The following is a 20,035-nucleotide window of genomic DNA, read 5'->3' as shown; positions in this document are numbered from 1 at the left end:
TCTACTGGGCGCACAGCCGTCAGCAACCCGCTGTACAGGTGTCTTTTGACCAGAATAAGGCGTTTGACAGGTTGCATCATGGGTATATGTTCCGTGTGCTGGAGGTGGCTGGCTTTCCTCCCGTAGTGGTGGGCTGGATTAAGGCCCTATACAGAGATTCCTCTGCCGTTGTCGGCGTGAACGGGGGCGTTTCCGGTAGCGTCCCCATCATGACCGGTGTCCGGCAAGGCTGTCCCTTGACCCCGGCGTTGTATGCCACGGTGTTGAGTCCTCTCCTAGAAACGTTAGCAACCTGCCTTCGACCTGTTATGTTTCCGTTGCCAGGCTCGTGGAACCTCCCTCTTTTCGCGTATCCAGATGACCTCTCCTTAATCCTCAGTAACGAGGACTCGATAGGTCGTGTTCTCGTTATTTTAGAGAGATACGGTCGAGTATCGAATGCGCGAATCAACAGAGAAAAAAGCGCTGCGCTGTTCATTAATGTCACTCCCTCCTGTCCGTCTCCATTCGGGATCCCTGGTAGGAATGAGGTGCGGATTCTCGGTATTCACTATAACAGGACTGGGGTCTGCGTGTTCACGAGCGCAGCGCCTCGTTTCTCACGGATTTAAGGGCCCTAGTGCTCCCTATCACCTGTAGAGCTCGCCTGGCTACGTCGTGGTTCCTGAGCACATACTGGTATCACGGGACAGTTTGCCTTCCTCCTCGTCAGGTTTTCCTTGCAGCAACTCGTACGGCCTTTCGGTTCATCTGGAGCAACGGAGCTGAGTGGGTATCCCGTGCACGTATGTACCAGCCGAGAGAGGTTGGCGGTTTGCGGGTTCCGCACGTAAAAATCAAGTGTCTTGCGCTCGGGATAAAGGCAATTTTCGACGGCCTTCGTGACCCTGGCCACCACGCCCACGATCTCCTGCAATATTGCTTAGGTCCAGACGTACGTCTGTTTCGTCCGCTTGTGCAGAATAGACCGCGCTCTGAGTTTGTTGCCTCGCACTTGAGAGAGTACGTTTTGAACGTCCGTCGCCTACGCGCATCATTCCCGTCGGAGGATTTGTTTGTCTGGTCCGTCAAGCAGTTTTATGCCGCGCTTCTGGAGCTCCTTCCGACGGCGAGCTCGGCTGTGCCACGCCCGATCGCGTGGCTTCATATTACGGCCGGCTGGTTGGATGCACGCCGTACAAGCTTGCAGTGGCGTCTTGCGCACGACTTTTTACCTCTCAGGTTATCCAGCTTTGGTTTGACCAGGCCTTTTTGCCCTTTCTGCCCTACCTTTGAAACGTCGGAGCACGCTTTTCGCAACTGTCTACTCCCGGATTTTTTGTGGCACAAGGCTGAGGTGCTTTACGGCATTCCGTTCATTCGGTGCGGCACGGTCCAGTTACTGAGCTTGCTCCCAGTTTAAGTCGGCGATAGACGCCAGTTTGTACTCCCGGCGGTAGAAATAAACTACCAGGTCTGGATAGCACGCTGCATAGCTGTGCACGGTGGCCGTGCCCGCACCGTCGTTGAGGTACTGAACAGGGTCAGAGCGGGTATCCGTAGAGTGTTATACAGGGAGAGAGCAGTTCTTGGGGTCGTCCAGTTTGGTAGGCGGTGGCAAACATCAGCGACCCTCTTCGAAGAAAGCAATGGTAGGTATGTCATCCGCTTCTAATATCCTTCATGCTGTTATCCCACGAGCAACTCTCATGGTTGTAGACTAGTGCGTTTCTTGCGTTTCTTGCGTTAAAGGGAGTCAGCCAATATATATATCAGCTCCTGCTCAGCTTTCTGCCTGATGACAATACAGGAGACCTGTTAAATGCCATCATGATGCTAATACATATATTAAATACCTGTAGAATACCTGTTAAATAAAATTTTCTGAACAGGAGACGATAACACGATAATAATGTGATATGGGCAAGTTTTCTCTTGTCCCATTCTACAGTTGGCAATACGAAGCAGGAGACCATAAGGATAAGCTAAGTCATCTAAGGTAAGCTAAGGTAAGCCAAGTCATCTAATCAGTCAACAATAAGCAGGAGACGGATGCGTACCGCCCCGTAGGACTTTCGACTTGCTCTTCTTCGGTGGCTCATCTCATAGAGTCAACAATACAAGAACTTAAGACTTGAATTCTAGCCAGGACACTTCTCCTACGTGTTTCGCCGCAGTTGGAAAAGTATTGCACCCATGGCAAGCCAGTTCGGTTCTCGGCAGGTGATCGGTGCTCCATAGGATGGCCATTCGTGACCCCATCCAGTAATTAACCCCGAGACAGCTAACAGCAGTGTTGGCCTCGTTCCACCAGGCAAAAGCTTTTCACAGAGTGCGTCATTCGTATCTGTTTTCCATGCTTACAGCATACGGCTTTCATGAAGCGTGGATTCGCTTTGTGGAAGTGTTGTACCGTGGTGTGAAAAGCCTGGTCTCCGTTGTTTGTGGTCTATCGCGTCCGATTGAGGTTACGCGCGGTGTGCGCCAGGGCTGTCCCTTTTCTTCTGTATCGTTCGCTGTTGCAATCAACCCGCTCCTGGCTCGTTTAAGCTCCCTCCCTATCCTTCCCAGATTGCCTTGTGGTTGCTCCCCTTCCGTTTTCGCATATGCAGATGATATCTCTATCATGCTACCAGGGGAAGCTTGCCTTGAACCTGTGCTGAAGGCGTTCGACGATTATGGTAAAGTATCTGGCGCACACCTCAACAGGTCTAAGAGCGGTGCCCTCTACATTAATACAGAACCTTCCCGCGTCGTCCCCTATGGCGTACCCTCAAAGCCTCACGTCAAAATCCTCGGTGTTGTCTTCGATGGTAGCGGGCTATCTCGTGTAAACTGGCCTACAGTGTTTAAACGTTCCTCCGCTGTTCCCCGTGAACTCAAATCTGTAGACGTGCCCCTCACTTTCCGTGCCCTGGCCTCTTGGTACTGGCCTCTATGGTTCCTCGCCGCCGTATGTCTGCCACCTACAGTCATTCGGGTCGCAATAACTCGCAACGCGTTCCATTTCCTGTGGGCAGGTTCACTTGAATGGGTCAGGAGGTCACAGCTGTATCTCACGCGTGATCGTGGCGGTTTAGGCGTGCCGGCTATCACGGAGCGCTCTCTAGCACTGCAGATCCGGACTCTCTTTGAGGCGCTTCACAATCCTGATCATCCAGCGTGCGCTTTGGTGCACTATTTCCTCGGTCATGCCGTCCGGTGGTTCACCGATGTCACCGACAGCCGTCCCAGACCAGAAGTTCCCTCCCCTCTTTTAACAGCTTGCATAGCTGCCGTCAGACGCGTACGCGAGAGGTCTCTCTTATGGAAGCCAGGGATTTCTACACCGCGCTCATGGAGGCGGTGCTGGTTCCCTCCCTGCCTGGTGCCGTGGCTAGTCCTCTTCCGGGAGCGCCTGGCGACGTATCACGGCTGGCTGGTTGGACGCTCGTCGAGCGGGTCTCCGATTTCGATTTTTTTGGACGATTTGACCCATTTGCATATGACGTGGTCGTGGCTCATACGGAGCAGGCAAGCGCACTTCTAGGACATCCAAGTTTACCATGCAGAGGCTAATGCAATGCAGAACCATAAAGGAGCCACGGTGGCTACAAATTCAAACGTTCAAACGGCGAGACGCGAGAGCAGAGGGGCGAGAGTGACCGTGTATTCACACGAGCGCATTTTCTGACCGCGCAGCGACTGAAGGAGGAGAAGGAGGTATCAGAGTAATCACGCTGTAAAAGAAGTTAAGGGTTCTGGCCCGCATCTCATGGGCTCGCGGTGCAGGCATTCTGCCGCCATTGTTCTTTCTCCGTCATTAAACACTAGGCACTCCACCCTTACGGACGTCTCCTCCTTCTTATTTAATATTGGTGCCGAAACCCGGGATCTTCTCGGTCAACATACTGCTCAGAAGAGAGGAGCTACAGGGTGTTACAGCCTCGGTTGGCAGCTATGGAAGACTTGGAGCGGCTCAAGAAGCAACGGAAGTCCGCAAGGTCAGCGGTTAGTCGCACCATCTCCGACATCAAGACTATTTTGGCTGCGACGCCGCTCAACGTTGATCAGCTCAATTTTAAATACAGCTTTCTGGAAGGCAAAGCGAATACTCTGTTGCAATTGAACCACGAGATCCAGGCTGTCATTCCTGAGGATTTACTGGAAGCCGAATGTGACGACTGCGACAGGTATCTTGAGCCTATAACAGAAACTACCGTGCTTGTCAGAAGCGCTCTGGCCTCAATCGTGTTGCCATCGCCTGCTTTACCGTCGAGCACAGCCAGTGCTACTCCACAGCCACAGTCATCGGGCGACACCGCCAACTCCTTGCACATCCCCAATGTATCGGTCGACGGAGCAAGTTTGCCGAAGCTAAGGATCGATAGTTTTAATGGTGATGTCTCCATGTGGCAAGGATTTTGGGACCAGTTTCGTGCGAGCATACACGACAACCCCCGACTTTCGGCTGTCACGAAGCTCAAGTACCTGGTGTCTCTTCTCACAGGACCGGCGTCTCGATCCATCGCAGGTTTGGCGATCACCGACGCCAATTATTCAACAGCAGTCGACATGCTAAAGAAGCGATTTGGTAGGGATGACCTTCTGATCAGCCAGCATCTAGACTCGCTTTTCGACATCAAAGGTCCCAAGTCTATGGATGACGTGGCGGGGCTGCGAACTCTGCACGACGCGGTATCCATTTGCATTCGGAATCTTCAGAGTTTGGGAGTGCAAACGGCGCAGTACTCTGTCGCTATTCACCGGGCACTGTTGCGCAAGATTCCCAGGCAGCTGGAGCTCGAGTATTACAAGTCAAAAGGGCAGGATGCTACTGGTACTACTGCTGACGTGCTTTCGACGCTCCTGGACTTCATCGAAACTGAAGTAAGCTGCCGTGAACGAGCACGCCGAGATACGGACTCCCTGAAGGATGACGCACCGGGAAGCTCTAGGAATAGCAGAGACAGACGCTTCCTACCGCCTTCTGCTTCGTCCTTGACGGCTGCAGTAGCGGACCTTCCTTGCCCACTGTGCCAATCCAGAACCCACTCGTTGGAAGGTTGTACCGCTGCGCTCAGCGTGGATGAGGTCCGGAATATTTTGCGCCGTGAACGCCGATGTTTCCTTTGTGGGAAACGGTCGCACCTGTCTAGGAATTGTCGAGTTTGCTGGAAGCTGAGATGCCAGCGATGTAACAAACGTCACCTAACACAGTTGTGTCCGCAAACATCAACGTCCGAGCCGTGACCTCCCAGCCAGCAGCCTCTTACAGCCGCACCCGCGGCTGCAGAAGACGTCATCACTTCTGTGTCATCCTCATCGGACAATTTGGCGTTCAAGACTTACTGCGGCTCCGAGGTTCTGCTACAGACAGCCAGCATCTGGCTCGAGGGCTCCAACGGCCTCAAGCAGTTCGTCCGCCTTTTGCTGGATGGAGGAAGCCAGCGAAGCTTTGTTCGGCGTGACGTTTCACTGGCCGTCGGATGTCACTCGGTAGGCTTCGAGGATTTAACCATCCACACCTTGGGCAACAAAAGCGCCTGCCGCACAAAGTACAACAGCGTTCAGTGCACACTGCACAGCCAATCTTCTGCACATAGTGTGGTAATCAACGCCATCGAGTACGAGCACATCTGTTCCGATGGGCTTCCATCCGTGCCATCCGGCATATCCAGTCAACTCAAGAGAATGGGGCTCCAGTTAGCAGATCAGCCTTCGGCCCCTTCCAGCGTCATCTCCGTTCTAATTGGATCCGATCACTACTGGAAGGTCGTCACCGGAAACACCGTGCGATTGTCGAAAGACCTGGTAGCAGTAGAAACCTTGTTCGGGTGGACGGTGCAGGGCGCTTTTCGCTTCAGACCCGCGAATGAGGTAGAAGTGATGAGGATTGGCGTGCAAACAGAGGAACCGGACCGACAGATTGATCTGCAGTTGCAAGCCTTTTGGGAGCTAGAACACCTCGGCATTACTGATCAGCAGCAATCCAACGATACAGAGGGCACTGTCCTTCAAGAATTTCGTGCGACTGCCAAGCTTTGCGGCGGTCGATATGTTGTGCGGCTCCCAAGGGATCCGGGCAAAGGCTCCTTACTGGGTGACAACAAGGCCCTAGCCGTACAGAGACTCCAAAGGATAACGAAGAAATTGCTCTCCGACCAAGCAGTTATGGATGAGTACGACTCAACGATACGACAGTACCTGACGAACGATCATGCCGAGCGAGTGGCTGACCCCGCCGTTGTTTCAGGACCACTGTATTACATGCCTCACCATGCAGTCATTCGTAGGGACCGAGAGACAACGAAGGTTCGGATAGTGTTCGATGCCTCATCAAAGGCTCCCGGTTGTCTCTCGCTCAACGAAACGCTTCATGCAGGGCCAAACTTGAACCCTGACGTCCTGGAACTCCTCCTACAATTTCGAGCCTTTCGAATTGCTGTAACAGCGGACGTTGAAAAAGCTTTTCTGCAGATCCTGTTGGATGAGGCTGACAGAGATTCGTTACGCTTCCTTTGGTATTCGACGACTCCAAAGAACGGCGAACCTTTACCGTCAGTGGAGACTTGGAGGATGACGCGTGTCCCTTTCGGTGCCAAGTCGAGCCCATTTCTACTAGCAGCCACCATACGTCATCACTTACAGTCCGTAGAGACAACGTATACTCCGACTGCTTCGCTACTTGCGTCACACTTTTACGTCGACGACCTAGTCGTCGGATTGGACACTGTTGAAGAGGCGCTAACGCTATACCATCAGGCACGACAGATCCTTCGAGCGGCCGGTATGAAGCTTGTAAAGTGGACCAGCAACTGCGCACCGTTACGCAGTACCTTCGAAGCGGATGGGACAACGTCCGCCTCGGATACATCGCTGAAGAAGGTGTTGGGGCTCGTCTGGGACGTCGACACTGACGAGTTGCGTTATTCCCTGAAGTCAATCTCCGAGTTTCTTGAAAAGAGGACCGACACTAAACGTTGCGTACTGCAGACGGCATCGCGTGTGTACGATCCACTGGGCTACATAGCGCCGTTTGTGATTACGATCAAGATTTTACTGCAGCGCATCTGGCTTTCCAAAATACAATGGGATGATCGTCTCCCCGAAGATCTGATGGGAACGTGGCTGTCTTGGTGCCAGGAAGTTCCGCTGATCTCTCGAATTTCGATACCTCGGACGCTATCGGACTCTACATCAATTGCCGCAGCATCCAAAACGCTGCACGTATTTTGCGATGCTAGCCCCAAGGCGTATGGCGCTGTTGTTTATCTAGTGACCGAACGAGACAAGGCACACTCCGAGGCGAGCCTTCTGCTAGCTAAGAGCAGAGTTGCTCCTGTGAAGCATGTTTCTCTACCCAGACTAGAGCTCATGGGTGCTGTCATTGCCGCACGACTGCTCAGGTGCGTCAGAGCCACGCTATCCATGCCCGAGGTAGAAGCAGTTTTGTGGACTGACTCTGAAGTCGCACTACATTGGATTCATGGGTCATCACAGGAATGGAAACCATTTGTTAAGAACCGAGTAGTCGACATACAGGAGATCACAGATTCACGGCAGTGGAGACACTGTCCTGGTTGCGACAATCCCGCGGACCTGCTTACCAGAGGCATATCTTGTCTTCGTTTGCTGGATGATGTCTGCTGGTGGCACGGCCCATCGTGGCTTTCTAATCGAGCCAACTGGCCTCCCCTGTGGTACCAATCTGACATGATCGTCGACGAAGTTCGGATGGAAGCGAAGCCGGCTACGGTCTGCTGTGCGCCACTCACGACGCACAGTCCCCTTCTCGATATTACGGACTTCGGTTCGCTGCATCGGCTGCTTCGAGTGACAGCATGGACGAAGCGATTTCTCCATAACTGCAGCCACACGGATAAAAGGGAAGGGGCGCTGAGTGCTGAAGAATTGGCCGCGGCCGAGACCTACTGGATACATATTGCCCAGCGCCAGCGTTTCGGTGCGAAGCCAACCAATCACAAGTCACTAAAGAGCACTTCGGTTTTCTACGACGACAACAACATCATTCGTCTGAAAGGACGCCTGCAATACGGCGAGTTCTCCGAACCCTTAAAGTATCCGATCATCATTCCCGCAGACCACCACTTCACTGCCTTGCTGGTGTCGTCTACCCACGTCAGACTTCTTCACGCTGGCGTTCAGGAAACCTTGGCGGACTTACGTGAGCGTTATTGGGTAATACGTGGCCGCCAGGTTGTGAGGAAGGTCCTGCACCGCTGTCTTGTTTGCCGACGAGAGAGGGCACGAGCCTGCTCGGAACCTACTGCACCACTTCCGAGGGATCGGGTGCTTCCTTCGCCACCGTTCGAGACAGTGGGCACCGACTATGCCGGCCCTCTGCATTTCCGATCACCCGAGGGAGATGAAGCCGGCAAGTGTTACCTGTTGATATTCACCTGTGCCATCACGAGAGCCGTTCACCTTGAACTCACGAAGTCAATGACGGCGCACGACTTTCTACAAGCCTTCCAGAAATTTATATCTCGCCGAGGACTTCCACGAACGGTGTATTTCGACAATTTTCGGACGTTCAAGCGAGCGCAACGGGATCTAAGCCTGGCAGCGCTCTCTCAGCATCCAGCGGTGACCGGATTACTTTCTTCCCACCGGGTCACCTGGAAGTTCATTGCGGAAAGGGCAGCCTGGTGGGGGGGATTTTGGGAGCGCCTCATCCGCAGCATCAAGACATGCCTGCGCAAAATACTAGGAAGAAGCACGCTCGACTACGACGCCCTCGGAACAGTTATCGTGCAGCTTGAGGCAGTCCTTAACTCCCGGCCCCTGACATACGCATCGGAAGATCCAGATGACATTGCCGTCATCACACCCGCTCACTTTCTGGTAGGCAAGAGGCTCACCGCTCTGCCATCAATTCCGTCACAAGGGCTATCCACTGGGAACGAGTCGACCTCCGAGCAACTGAGACGGCGCTGGAGGTACATGGAGAGAATGACCGACTTACTGCGTATCAGGTGGATCAAGGAGTACATTTTGTACTTGAGATCCGCACATATTTACAAACCTCTCGCCTCTGACACTGTGAAGATAGGAGACATTGTCCTTGTCTCTAACGAGAAGTCCCGCGTGCTATGGCCCCTTGCCAGAGTCCAAGACGTGAGGGTCAGCGGAGACGGATGTATCCGCTCATGCAGGCTGAAGCTGCCTGACGGTCACACCATAAATCGACCAATCCAGCTGCTCCACAAACTAGAAGCAGGCTAGTTTGACCGCAAGCCACGTTGACCACGTTGCACCGTCATCGGTTCTTCACTTTCTTGTTGGGGGAGTGTAAAAGAAGTTAAGGGTTCTGGCCCGCATCTCATGGGCTCGCGGTGCAGGCATTCTGCCGCCATTGTTCTTTCTCCGTCATTAAACACTAGGCACTCCACCCTTACGGACGTCTCCTCCTTCTTATTTAATACACGCAATCATCCAACCATTCGGTCGCGGGCGGGGCTTATCGTAGAGCAGAATCTATGAAGCGCCCAAGTTTTTATCTTATTTTCGGCGAGATATGAAAGAGCCTTGTGCAACATCACTGCGCTCGGCAGCTCCGTCCGTCAGAAAGAACCACGCGGATAGTTTGTTCGCGGGGCACAGAATCTGACGACTGACGCACAGAACCTCCCGGGAGTACGAAAAAAAAAACACACCCTCTGTTGCCAATGTGGCAAGCTCTTTTGTTTTTTATCTAATACACCTGGTAGAGCAACACCCGATTTTGTGGGAACTTGCCGATGAGCAAGGGATCGGAACTGGTATTTTTTTCGGTCCGGTTCAGGTTCGGGTTCGGGTTCAGGCAAATTGGTTCGGTTCGGGTTTACCTCCGCTGAAGCGAAATTATCAGCTTGAACCGGTTCAGGTATATCGGTTCGGTTCGGGTTTGGCTCAGGGAGAACACCTCCCGCACACACACAGACAAAAAAGAAATCGGTCAGCGGTCGGGACATTTACAGGGATTGCAACCGTTACCTTTTCGGTCCCGGTTTAACCGGTTCATGGGCAGTTTTTTGCTACATGACGGCGAGCTTACGCTCCCCATACCCGGTTGAGAAAGGTGTGAGATAACCGTTTTAGGTGAGTCAAAAAAAGGTCGGTCAGTAGTACAATTATTTCACCTTTGAACCGATTCCCGAACCGGTCACCGCATGAATTTTTTCCGGTTCAGTTCCGGTTCGGTTCAAGAGACGCAAAAGTATTGCTCTGGTTCGGTTGGGGTTCGTCAGAAAATAACGTTTTTTTTCTGGTTTTCGGTTTGGGTTCAGTTCTGATCCCGATTCCATTCAGTTCCGGTTCCGATCCGGTTCCGATCCACATATTGCTCAGAGCAATACCGAAGTGTACCAAGGAAACATGCCATGTGGGAAAAGATCGCTTTTGAAACGAAAAGAAACACCCGGATGTCGAAGCAACAGTAGGTATGTACAGGTTGGGACAAAAGTTTATGGAACACGCGAGCGACGTACTTTTACTTCGGTGCGATACCCTAGCGGCTGCCGGAAGCGGGTGAGTTCACTGTTTCGGAGGGGTGGATAGATGCGGTGGATCCAGTGTCGCTTCGATGTGCCTGGGAAGTAGGAGGTACCGCTGTGTGTCGCTCAGAGCACACCCTTCCCAGACCCTTCCATCCCTCCGAAACAGTAAACTCACCCGCTTCCGGCTGCCGCTAGGGTGTCAAACCGAAGAAAAAGTACCTCGCTCGCGTATTCCGTAAACTTTTGTCCCAACCTGTACACCAAAGCGCTTTTTGGGTTCCCATATTCACGACGCAGTCGTTGTATCAGTTGGGAACGTGTTAATTATTAATAAGACTTGGCTGCATGCTCGCGTTCCAAACGAAAAGCTATCGGCCAGGATATTGGCAGTTTCGTTTAAAAATGAGAAAATGTGTGAGCACTATATCGCACGTCAGGTAAGCCAAAGGGGCTCAAAATTTAATCCACGAGCCGGCCACGGCGGAGGTCGCGCATATTCATAGTTGTCTGGCATCATAAACTAACAATGTAATGCTATAACATTTTAGGCTGTCATTACACAAGCTTACAGGTGCTAAGCACCGCGGGATCACCATCACGTCATGGAGCGCTTTTGCGGGAGGCCACTGTGTGCATACATTGTTTTCTGAGAAGTATCAACGAGGACGAACCGTTGTAATAAAGGGAGCAAGTTTTCCTCGGTCTCACTATTTTTCATGTTTCCCATCTATCGCGGCCACACAGGTTGAAAACTGCCACAGCGCCTCAAGGTAACGTGTTTTATTCCTGGATAAAGCTAGTGTTAAAAGTGCGACATAACTTACGGACGTGACGAACTTACGGTATATAGCGTCTCGCTTTGCCGTGACATTATTACGTAATTATTCACTGTGGGAGCTTCTTACACAACGCCATATGCAAAAAAAAAATCGTTTTGTTCCATAATTTTATATGTATGGATGGGACGGTAACGTACCCCTACAAAAAAAAAAAAAGATAAGAAAAGATCATATGGGTTGTTTGGGTGGGAAAGGATTATTTCCAAGAGGGGTTATTTTCCCGTCCTAGTTGCACTACCGACGGTGCGGGTTCATGATGGTGAACTCTACCTCGCTATGCCACTGATATATGCGATGAACGTTTTACTGCAATGAGTGTACGAAGGCAGTAGAGACCAAAAACATGGCCTGTCCAACGCCTAAAGCAATGGGGCCAATGAAACGCAGGAATTGGAAGCTACCAGAGGAGGGGATCGGACCTGAACCATCCGATTTCTGCACAATAAAAACTGAACTTCGCGGCACAGCACGCTATGCGCTAACCATAGCCATGTACGATAGGGTCAGCGCTTCTGATTCGAAGAGAGAGGAGGGAGAACGGTTTTTGTGTCATTTATCATATATCCGAATTCACACAAAGGGGGTAATGGCAGGATCGGCTCGCCGTTGTTTTCCACACAGAAGTGGGCGTCGTCACGACTATAGCAAAAAAAAAAAAAAAGGAACGAGTAAGACGGATGGAGGATGAAGGGTGGAGATGCGTAGAGGGTGCATGAGTCCCTCCGGGGGTGCTAACTGTTAGATGAGTCGATGAGCAATACCTGCCTTCTGAAGAAAGAGTTTTCTTGCTTTGGCAGAACGTGCAGCAGAGGAACTACCACACACACACACCACTGACACAAAAAGGTGTACGCTCCACTCCGTCCTCCAATCAGAAGTGAGCCCTATCATTCGTGGCAATGGTTGGCGAAGAGCGTGCTATGCGGTGAAGCTGTTTTTACCGTGTTCGAAAGGTTGCGAACTTTACGCCACAGCCGTCTCTACTTTACATCACACTCAACACCTCATTGTATGCCCAGCATATCAGCATCTTCGTGAAAGACATTTTGTTTTATTCTATAGAAACTTCTTACCACTCCACCCGGCGCTTTTGCTGGGCGATGAAAGTTTCGTACCTTTTGAAAAGATCTACATGTTTTTTAAAGATACCGGATTTTTAAAGGATCTGTGATTTTAATTACTAACCCTGCACTTAACAGTTTTAGTAAACACACAAATTTTACGTAGATAAAACTTATAGTAGTATTTGGCGCATTATGGCCTGAGTAGCTAGTGCGCCAGAAAAAACCCAAATCAAATCAAATCAAATCAAACACTCAACACCGTCGGACTGCTGCGGAGTCACGGTTAAAAACGGAGGCACACAACTATCATAGCACTCTCTCCTCGCGCTTTCCCGCTCAGTCTTATTTACGAACGCTTTATGCTTTTTAGAGGCACGTTTAAGCGCACATAATTCGAACGAACCTGTTGCAGATGGAGGAAGGGAGTTGCCTCAGGACAGAAGCCGCCGATATTTCGAGCAGAGACTGTTCTTCTTCTGGGCCCAGAAGAAGAACAGTCTCTGTTCGAAATATCGGCGGCTTCTGTCCTGAGGCAACTCCCTTCTTACAGCTCTACCGGTTCGCTGGATTTCTACCCATCTACTGTTGCAGATGGTTTCCGGAAAGACGACCACTCGCTAGTATACTGTCCCACATATTCGTCTCTATACCCTCCTTATGCACTTTGCTATGCGGAGCAGAGTCTATTCAAAAGTAGCCGCATCCATTCTCAAAACCTTGCGGTACACACATGGGTCCTCCTGTCGTTGCTCTCGTTACAGGCTATTTAGCAGACCGTGCTCTTTCCTCAACACCCATTCTGTCGTCCATATCTTCCTGAACCGCTTTTTTCATGGTAGCACTCGCTATCATCAATGAGAACAGCAAGAGCCACCAGTTTTCGCCTTCCTTCGTCCATTGCGTACCAAGCGCCGTGCACATAAAATTAATGCTGCTACCTTCAACCGCAGCGCGAACGTTACCCCCGGCAACTGGGCTGACAGCACATTGGAACGCTATCTGTGCAGGCATTCCACAAGGGCGGAGCGTCAGCAGCTTATCATTTACCCTCTCGCTCCTTCAGTCGCTGCGCCGTCAGAAAGCACGCTCGTGTGAATACACGGTGACAGGTGGCAGTTGGGAATTGGGAATTGGACGCATGGCGGTGATTTGGTTTTGTCTTCGGTTGCCGTAGCACGGATCATGTAACTTCTGTGCAGTATTTGCGTGTGTTTTAGTGCACTTTCTAAGACAATGCAATGACAGTGGTCCCTGCGCAACACATTGTCGCTTTCCCGGAAGAGTTTTCACAAGAAACGGACGGTGAAACGCCAACCGGACTGCATGTGGTGGTGCTTCAGATGTTCGAATGTATGAGTGATGACCGTGATGTTTTGCTTACTACTAATTAGATGTTTCATTTTAGAAACTTAGGAGGAACTCAAAGAGATACAGATTCCGAACGTATCGTGATGAGGAAGGGGTATATGTCGCAACCTGACATGGAAAACAGGAGTGTCATGTGTTACCTTCTCTGAGAAAATAGAAGATGTGAGGTGGCTCCCTGTGGTCCGCGACTGCATCGCACAGTCAGGCATAGGCGTTGTCTAGACACAGTGAGTGATCAGACTTATACTACGTAGTACGTATGGAGATGCATTGATTATTTATTTCTGCTTAGTGTATGTTTTGAGCAGAATAAACAGTATATTTACTTGAGCAATATGTGCATTTCCACGTATTATTTGAGATTATGCATTCAGTGGTCCCTGCTGCCAAGTGGCCGGATCCCGGACCACTTGCAGAGGGGACCAATGGATCAATTCCACTATAGTTGCACTTCAGGTGAAACTGGTTCCAATTTCAACTGGTCCCAGTCACTAATTGGTCCCACATTCAAAGTGGGACTTGTCCAATAAACAACTTTGAAGTGGTCCCACTCCAGATTTTTGCCCGGGCGCAATGGGCACCTTGACTCAGCCACCGATTTGATGCTACACAATGATCATTCCTCATTCCCGAACGCTACCATTTGCAAGTTTCACGTGTTTTAAAATGTTGGTTCGCAGATAAAAGTTGTATTTTCTCAAAATGCGGATTAAGTTTGAGTTTTCATGAGTGCTAATGCAGATGAACTGGGACGACCGTTCGTGATGCAAACTCACCGTACATTACCAGGAAAAGGTCCACAAATTCTACAAACTATACCAAACGTTACACATAGACGAGCATCCCGAGAAAAAACTGGTTTGGGAGCAGATGATCAGTTGGATATCATGAACACAGACATACGATGTACTCTCATTTACCTTGCCACCGCAACGTATTTCAGTTTTACTTTGTGGGACAGCGTTGACTTCGGTTAAATGCTGTTCTGATATTTGCTCCATGTTTGAACTGTCCTAACTGCATTTGACTTGTACATGGTTGTCGTCGCGTGTCTTTTTACCTCTTTTACTGCGACTTTTTTAAAATTTTGGTTGCTGCAGTGAGTCTTCTTGGACCCTGGAAGAGTGCTTCATTATACACGCTTCGCCAAGATAAACTTCAGGGTTTATAACGAAGATAAAACAAATAAGAACAGTGTCGGGAAGCTAACGTAGATGTTAAAGGACGTATCATGCCCCAAAATTTCACGTCGATACTGCCATTTGGTCCGTTTCCCTGCGGAAAAATCGTGAAAATTGTTAAACCGCCGCTGCCTAACCAGCTATACCTGTGTTTCAGCTCCTTTCCGTCAGATGGCGAAACGGTCGAACGCGGCGTTGCAGACAAAACCGAAACCAAGTGAACAAGTGGAACTGAATGCAGAGTCGTACTCTGCAACGCCGCGTTCGACCGTTTCGCCAGCTGACGGAAAGAAGCTGAGACACAGGTATAGCCGTTTAGGCATCGGTGTTTTTTTTTTAATTTTCACGATATATCCGCAGAGAAACAGACCAAGCGGCATAATCGACATAAAATTTTGGGGCATAACACGTCCTGTAACATCTAGATTAGCTTTCCGACACTGTTCTTATTTGCGTGATCTTCGTTACAAACCCCGAAGTTTATCTTGGCGAACCCTGCACTTTCCTTTTGACGAGCTAGTACCACTGAGTCCAGACGAGTGCTGATTTGTAGCGGTTTTAGTAGGCTGGAAAATATGTAGTCACTTATAGTCAATCTGCTTCTCTTGTTTACCTAATAATAAATGAGTGCGTCACGTGGGTGCCTTGTTCTTATTTGATGCAGAACACTTTCCGAACAGCCGTAGGAGGAAAGCTTTTTTTTTCTGTGGTACGTTAAAAACTGCATGGCGGTACTAAGATTGCGGCCATTTTCAATCCAGCAAGTACTGCAGAAATAGTCACGTTCCCTTTTATCGCTCGGTTCAGAAAGTGTACTTCGTTTGAAATAAGAATCTACCCATAAAGGCCAAAAATGAAACATAAAAGCGGGCGAGGAGGAAGGGGAGGGTAGGCTCCTACTGAGTACCGGGGACCAGTCGCGTTCGCACCGGGCTCCGGTACCAAGACCCAATTTTGGTCCGATGTGTTCTCGGTGTTGCAAAACCGGTACCGGTCTGATGTTGGGCCCCGGTACTATCGTATCTCATATCGCCGTCTATCCGAAGTTTTCCCAACGCGCTGTGCTGCTTGGGTACCCATGGAGATAAGCTCCCTCAGGCCAAAGAGTGTGTATTGGTCACGCAAGAGAACTACCTATAGAGGTCGCCCCTTTTAACAAACTGTATCTTACACACCAAATAACAGCGCTCCAAAGGGAGATTACTTTTTGTACGTGCCCTACCCTGCGAACAATCCTGAAACTCCTGAAGAGCCGCTACTGCGGGGGGTGGGGTGGGGGGGCACTACAGTCCTAGTGGGTTTTCTAGAACTTGATATCCAACTCACTTTGATCATTATCAAAGAGCCGAGTCGCTGTAAGCCAGCGGGCACAGCAGTCCACAGACCCAAATAATGACTGCTCACTGATGATATGTGAACGCAGCCCGTCTCTCACTGCCTGGAAAATAGCCGTGCTCCCAACATCTGAGCCACCAAAGGCCAGCCGGCACCAGCGAATCCAAATTTGGAAGATAATTTTCGAAATCAGCAATGCTACTTGCTCCGCTCTGCGCGTACGACCGGCAACGGCTCCAGGTACCTTACGATGGCCCAATCAACTGCTAGGAGTCCAAATATTTGCGCCAACCTACTCCACAGTAAAAGTGGAATATGGCATCGCCAAAAACAAGGTTCTGCTGTCTCAGACATGCCACAAGACGGACAACCGTCCGTGCGACGTATCTGAAAACGGTGCAAACGTTCAAGCATTGGGAGGACACCATGGGCGAGCTTCCACTGGGGACTAGCGCGCCGTGCATCATGCCAGCCAGCAGTGATACGCCGCCAGGCGAATTTCAAACGGACGGAAATGTCAAACGGACACAACAGACCACCAGCTACGGAAATGACACTTTTTGCGGCTTTGTATAGCACCTCAACAAAGCGCACCCAACCATCGGCGAAACCGTATGTTCTCAATGTTGAAAATAGGTACATGTGGCGCACACGATCGAATGCCTTCGACTGATCGAAGGAAGCCAGCACTGCTGCTGTGCGTGAACACATTATCCAATGGATGGCATCACGTAGCGCTATCCTGTGGACGTCTGACGACCTGCCAGGGACTGAACACGCCTGGCACGGGTGTAGCACCTTTTCTAAGTGCGGCGAAACACGCAAAAAAGTGCCTTGGCTAGGATTTTGTAGTCGCATGCCAATAGAGTGATAGGCCGCTGTGCATCCGGATCTCGTTTTCTGGACGTGTCCTTGCACAAGAGGACAACAACTCCACACTGCATGCTAGAACATAGCATTCCTCGGGACAAGCATAGATTAAATACCCGAGTCAAGGAGTTACCAATTACCCGTCAGAAACGTTTATAGAACTCAACTGGGAGGCCATCAACGCCGGGGCACTTTCTCTTCGGCATTGAGGAGACAGCTGCTAGAATATCTTGTTGCGTGAGCGGCCCGAGCCTACATGCTCTATATTTTCCTCCGGCAGTGGGCACTCTGGGGTGATAACGGGCTCGTCGGGTGATGAGTCCTCGTAAAGGGCCGCGCAATGCGCACGCATCGCTGCTTGAATGTCATCAGGTTCGATTAGAAATGAGCCGTCAGCTGACCGGAGCTCGGCTATTACTGTTACCGCGAGGACTGCCGCAAACAGTTTGTTGCAATCTACCCACTGCTACATGCCATCTGTGCTAGTTATCCAACTTTGCCGGTGTGGTGAAAGCTTAACATTAAAAGTGGTCGCCTCTGACGGCACTTAGCGGTACGCAATAAAAACGACGTTCCACTTCTGAGGACTGAAATAAATGTTGATCGTGGTGCGCCCTGAAAAATGAACTTTACAGCATAGCACGCACGTAGCCGACCATCATCCTCAGAGTGTGTGTGTGTGTGGTAGTTGAAAGTTTAGTGGCGCAAGGGCAACTAAATTCCTCAGAGACATCGTTCTTTCCCCTCATATGCTGAAAACGGGGGCGTACGCTTATTTTTTCTTACTTAATGACATTACGCCATTTTTGTGCCATAAAAATTAGCTTTTCTTCAAATCAACGGAGAGAGTTTGCCATACGGGATGGTGCTGGTGGTGCTAGTGACGTTTATTCGGAAAAGAAGTCTGCAGCAGTCTGCCTGCTCAGAATGGTAGCGGCAGTTACATTTCCAAGGAAGGGAGTATGAGACGAAAAGATTAATCTAATGGTTAAAAATGAAAGATGAAGCACAGGGGATAGGAGCAAGATGGTACCTTTCAGGTTGTCGAAATAGACACACGGATCCGCTTTCGCCTAGTTACACCTACGCTTTTGAGAAACTCCTCAAGTCTCACATTCCACTGCCTGCCGGACTAACGTAACCCGTACAAACTACTCTTCAAAAGGCAGACGCCATCTCTACTTCCTTCACGAAACACGTCTTCTAAAACCTCTGGAAGCAGACACTGGTATTCCTAAAACACTCTGGGCGGACGCCCTTGCAGCTTCCGGTTACGTAGGAAAGAATTGTGTTCCTCCAGCTCGGTGGGCTGCAGGTGCCATACGCGCCGTGGTTTGGTCACATAGGGGTATGTGAATGTAGAGCTTGGGCCATAAAGAAGCAGCGTCGACAGTCCAAACCTGACCCCAAGGCAGTGGAATATATGTTGGTCGGGTGCACCGAGGGTGTAAAAGGGTACTATTTGTTCGACAGGGAAACCGACAGTTTCTTCGTCAGCGGTGACGTTTTTTTTTTGACGAAGGTCGCTTTCCGTGCAAGGGCATAAACGATCCGTGCAAGGGCATAAACGACACGCTGACCCCACCTTGTAAACCCGGATTCAGCGATGTTGCCGTGAGTTTACACTTGGACTGTGACAGCATTGGCGGCGAAATCCTAACGAAAGAGCTATAGTGGATCCGTCGGAGGTTGCCCCAGCGACTGTACTCTAAATCTGAATACGCTTATTGTGCCACTTGGAACAAAAAAGCGCTGATTTTAAGCGTTTTTCTGGAAAAATTAAGCGACACAAGCCGTGTGCCACTTACATAGGGGTCAAAAGCCCGCGTGGTACGCTTAAGCGCAGGAATGTTTTGCTCTTCGAGTCATATGCCGCATATTGTGCCGGGGAGACATAGTGGCTCCTCTCTTCTTTATTTTATCTTGCTTTATACGTACTGATATGTACCGCTTACACCCTTACACCACTGAACTCTCTCGCCCAGCATGTAACGACTTGCAGAGACTCGAGACGCATTCGCCGACCGAAAGACGAAGGGTTCTCGGTTTTGTTACGAAGTGAAACAATTTGCTCGTCGTCTGGCATGGTCTGATACATAATCGGTGTTCATATCATGTGCATTATGCGTATACAAGATCCAACGATCCATGATCCAGCGGGACGTCCATTTCAATGGGCGCTTGTCGCAACCTTGCCAAGTGCTGCATAAGTTTGCCCATCGATTCCCTAAAGGTAAGGAAGTTCTCGTAACAGAAATGCTGAAGTAACCTTAATAGATCGCCATAGCTTCTGATTCTAGGTATACTGATGACGGAGATTTACAATATCGTTTGTAGGAAACGCAAATGCAAAACGTATACGCTATATCGGACGCAACGCCTCCGTCCCCACAGTGCTTGTACAGTAGTGTTGACGTGACATAAAGCTGCTGCCTTGCATTAGTTGCTTGCAGCGCCATTACGGCTATATCAGGGAAGGCTTCAAAATGAATAGAGAATCAAACACAGGGGCATTTAGCATTTAAGCATTTAACACAGGGGCATTTTTGTTGTTCCTAATAAAAATCGCAAGACAACTTCTGCCATGTCCAAAATGCTCACGCAGTTTGTCGTCGGCCGCGAGAACAACGCTGAGTCGCAAAGCAAACTTTGGTTGGCCCCGCAATTTTCCAGAAATAGCGAGCTCGCGCAAAACGATAATGCTGAGTTTGCGTTTTCGACATGCGCAGTTGTGATAGCGATATTTTTCACACACCCAAAGCTCCTGAGCCAGGCTCAAAGTTTGTTCATGTTGAAGTGCATCAGCGTGGCGTCACGCCATGCTTGTAAACCTAGTTTACTCTACCCAAGTTTCAGTGTCTGAACTATACTGTTGAGACGGGCTTATTATTCCATGAACAGTTTCAAGTCAATAGTGA

General features: G+C 50.2%; 1 protein-coding gene across 1 annotated transcript; it reads left to right on the top strand.

Moving 5' to 3' along the window:
- Positions 1 to 3,918: 3,918 nt before the first annotated feature.
- Positions 3,919 to 9,207, top strand: LOC135400384 (uncharacterized). The gene is made up of 2 exons (XM_064632228.1): positions 3,919 to 5,015; positions 5,220 to 9,207. The coding sequence occupies exons 1-2, from the start codon at positions 3,919 to 3,921 to the stop codon at positions 9,205 to 9,207; spliced, it is 5,085 nt and encodes a 1,694-aa protein (XP_064488298.1).
- Positions 9,208 to 20,035: the final 10,828 nt, after the last annotated feature.

The sequence above is a fragment of the Ornithodoros turicata genome, chromosome 7, assembly GCF_037126465.1.
Source record: "Ornithodoros turicata isolate Travis chromosome 7, ASM3712646v1, whole genome shotgun sequence".
In the NCBI taxonomy this organism is placed as follows: Eukaryota; Metazoa; Arthropoda; class Arachnida; order Ixodida; family Argasidae; genus Ornithodoros; species Ornithodoros turicata.
This window is presented reverse-complemented; position numbering and strand designations above follow the sequence as displayed.

Bases quoted from the DNA above. Each gene is read 5' to 3' on its own strand.
- LOC135400384 (XM_064632228.1), top strand. From the start codon at position 3,919: ATGGAAGACTTGGAGCGGCTCAAGAAGCAACGGAAGTCCGCAAGGTCA. The intron at 5,016-5,219 runs GTTGGAAGGTTG...GTGACCTCCCAG, and splicing joins TGCCAATCCAGAACCCACTC to CCAGCAGCCTCTTACAGCCG.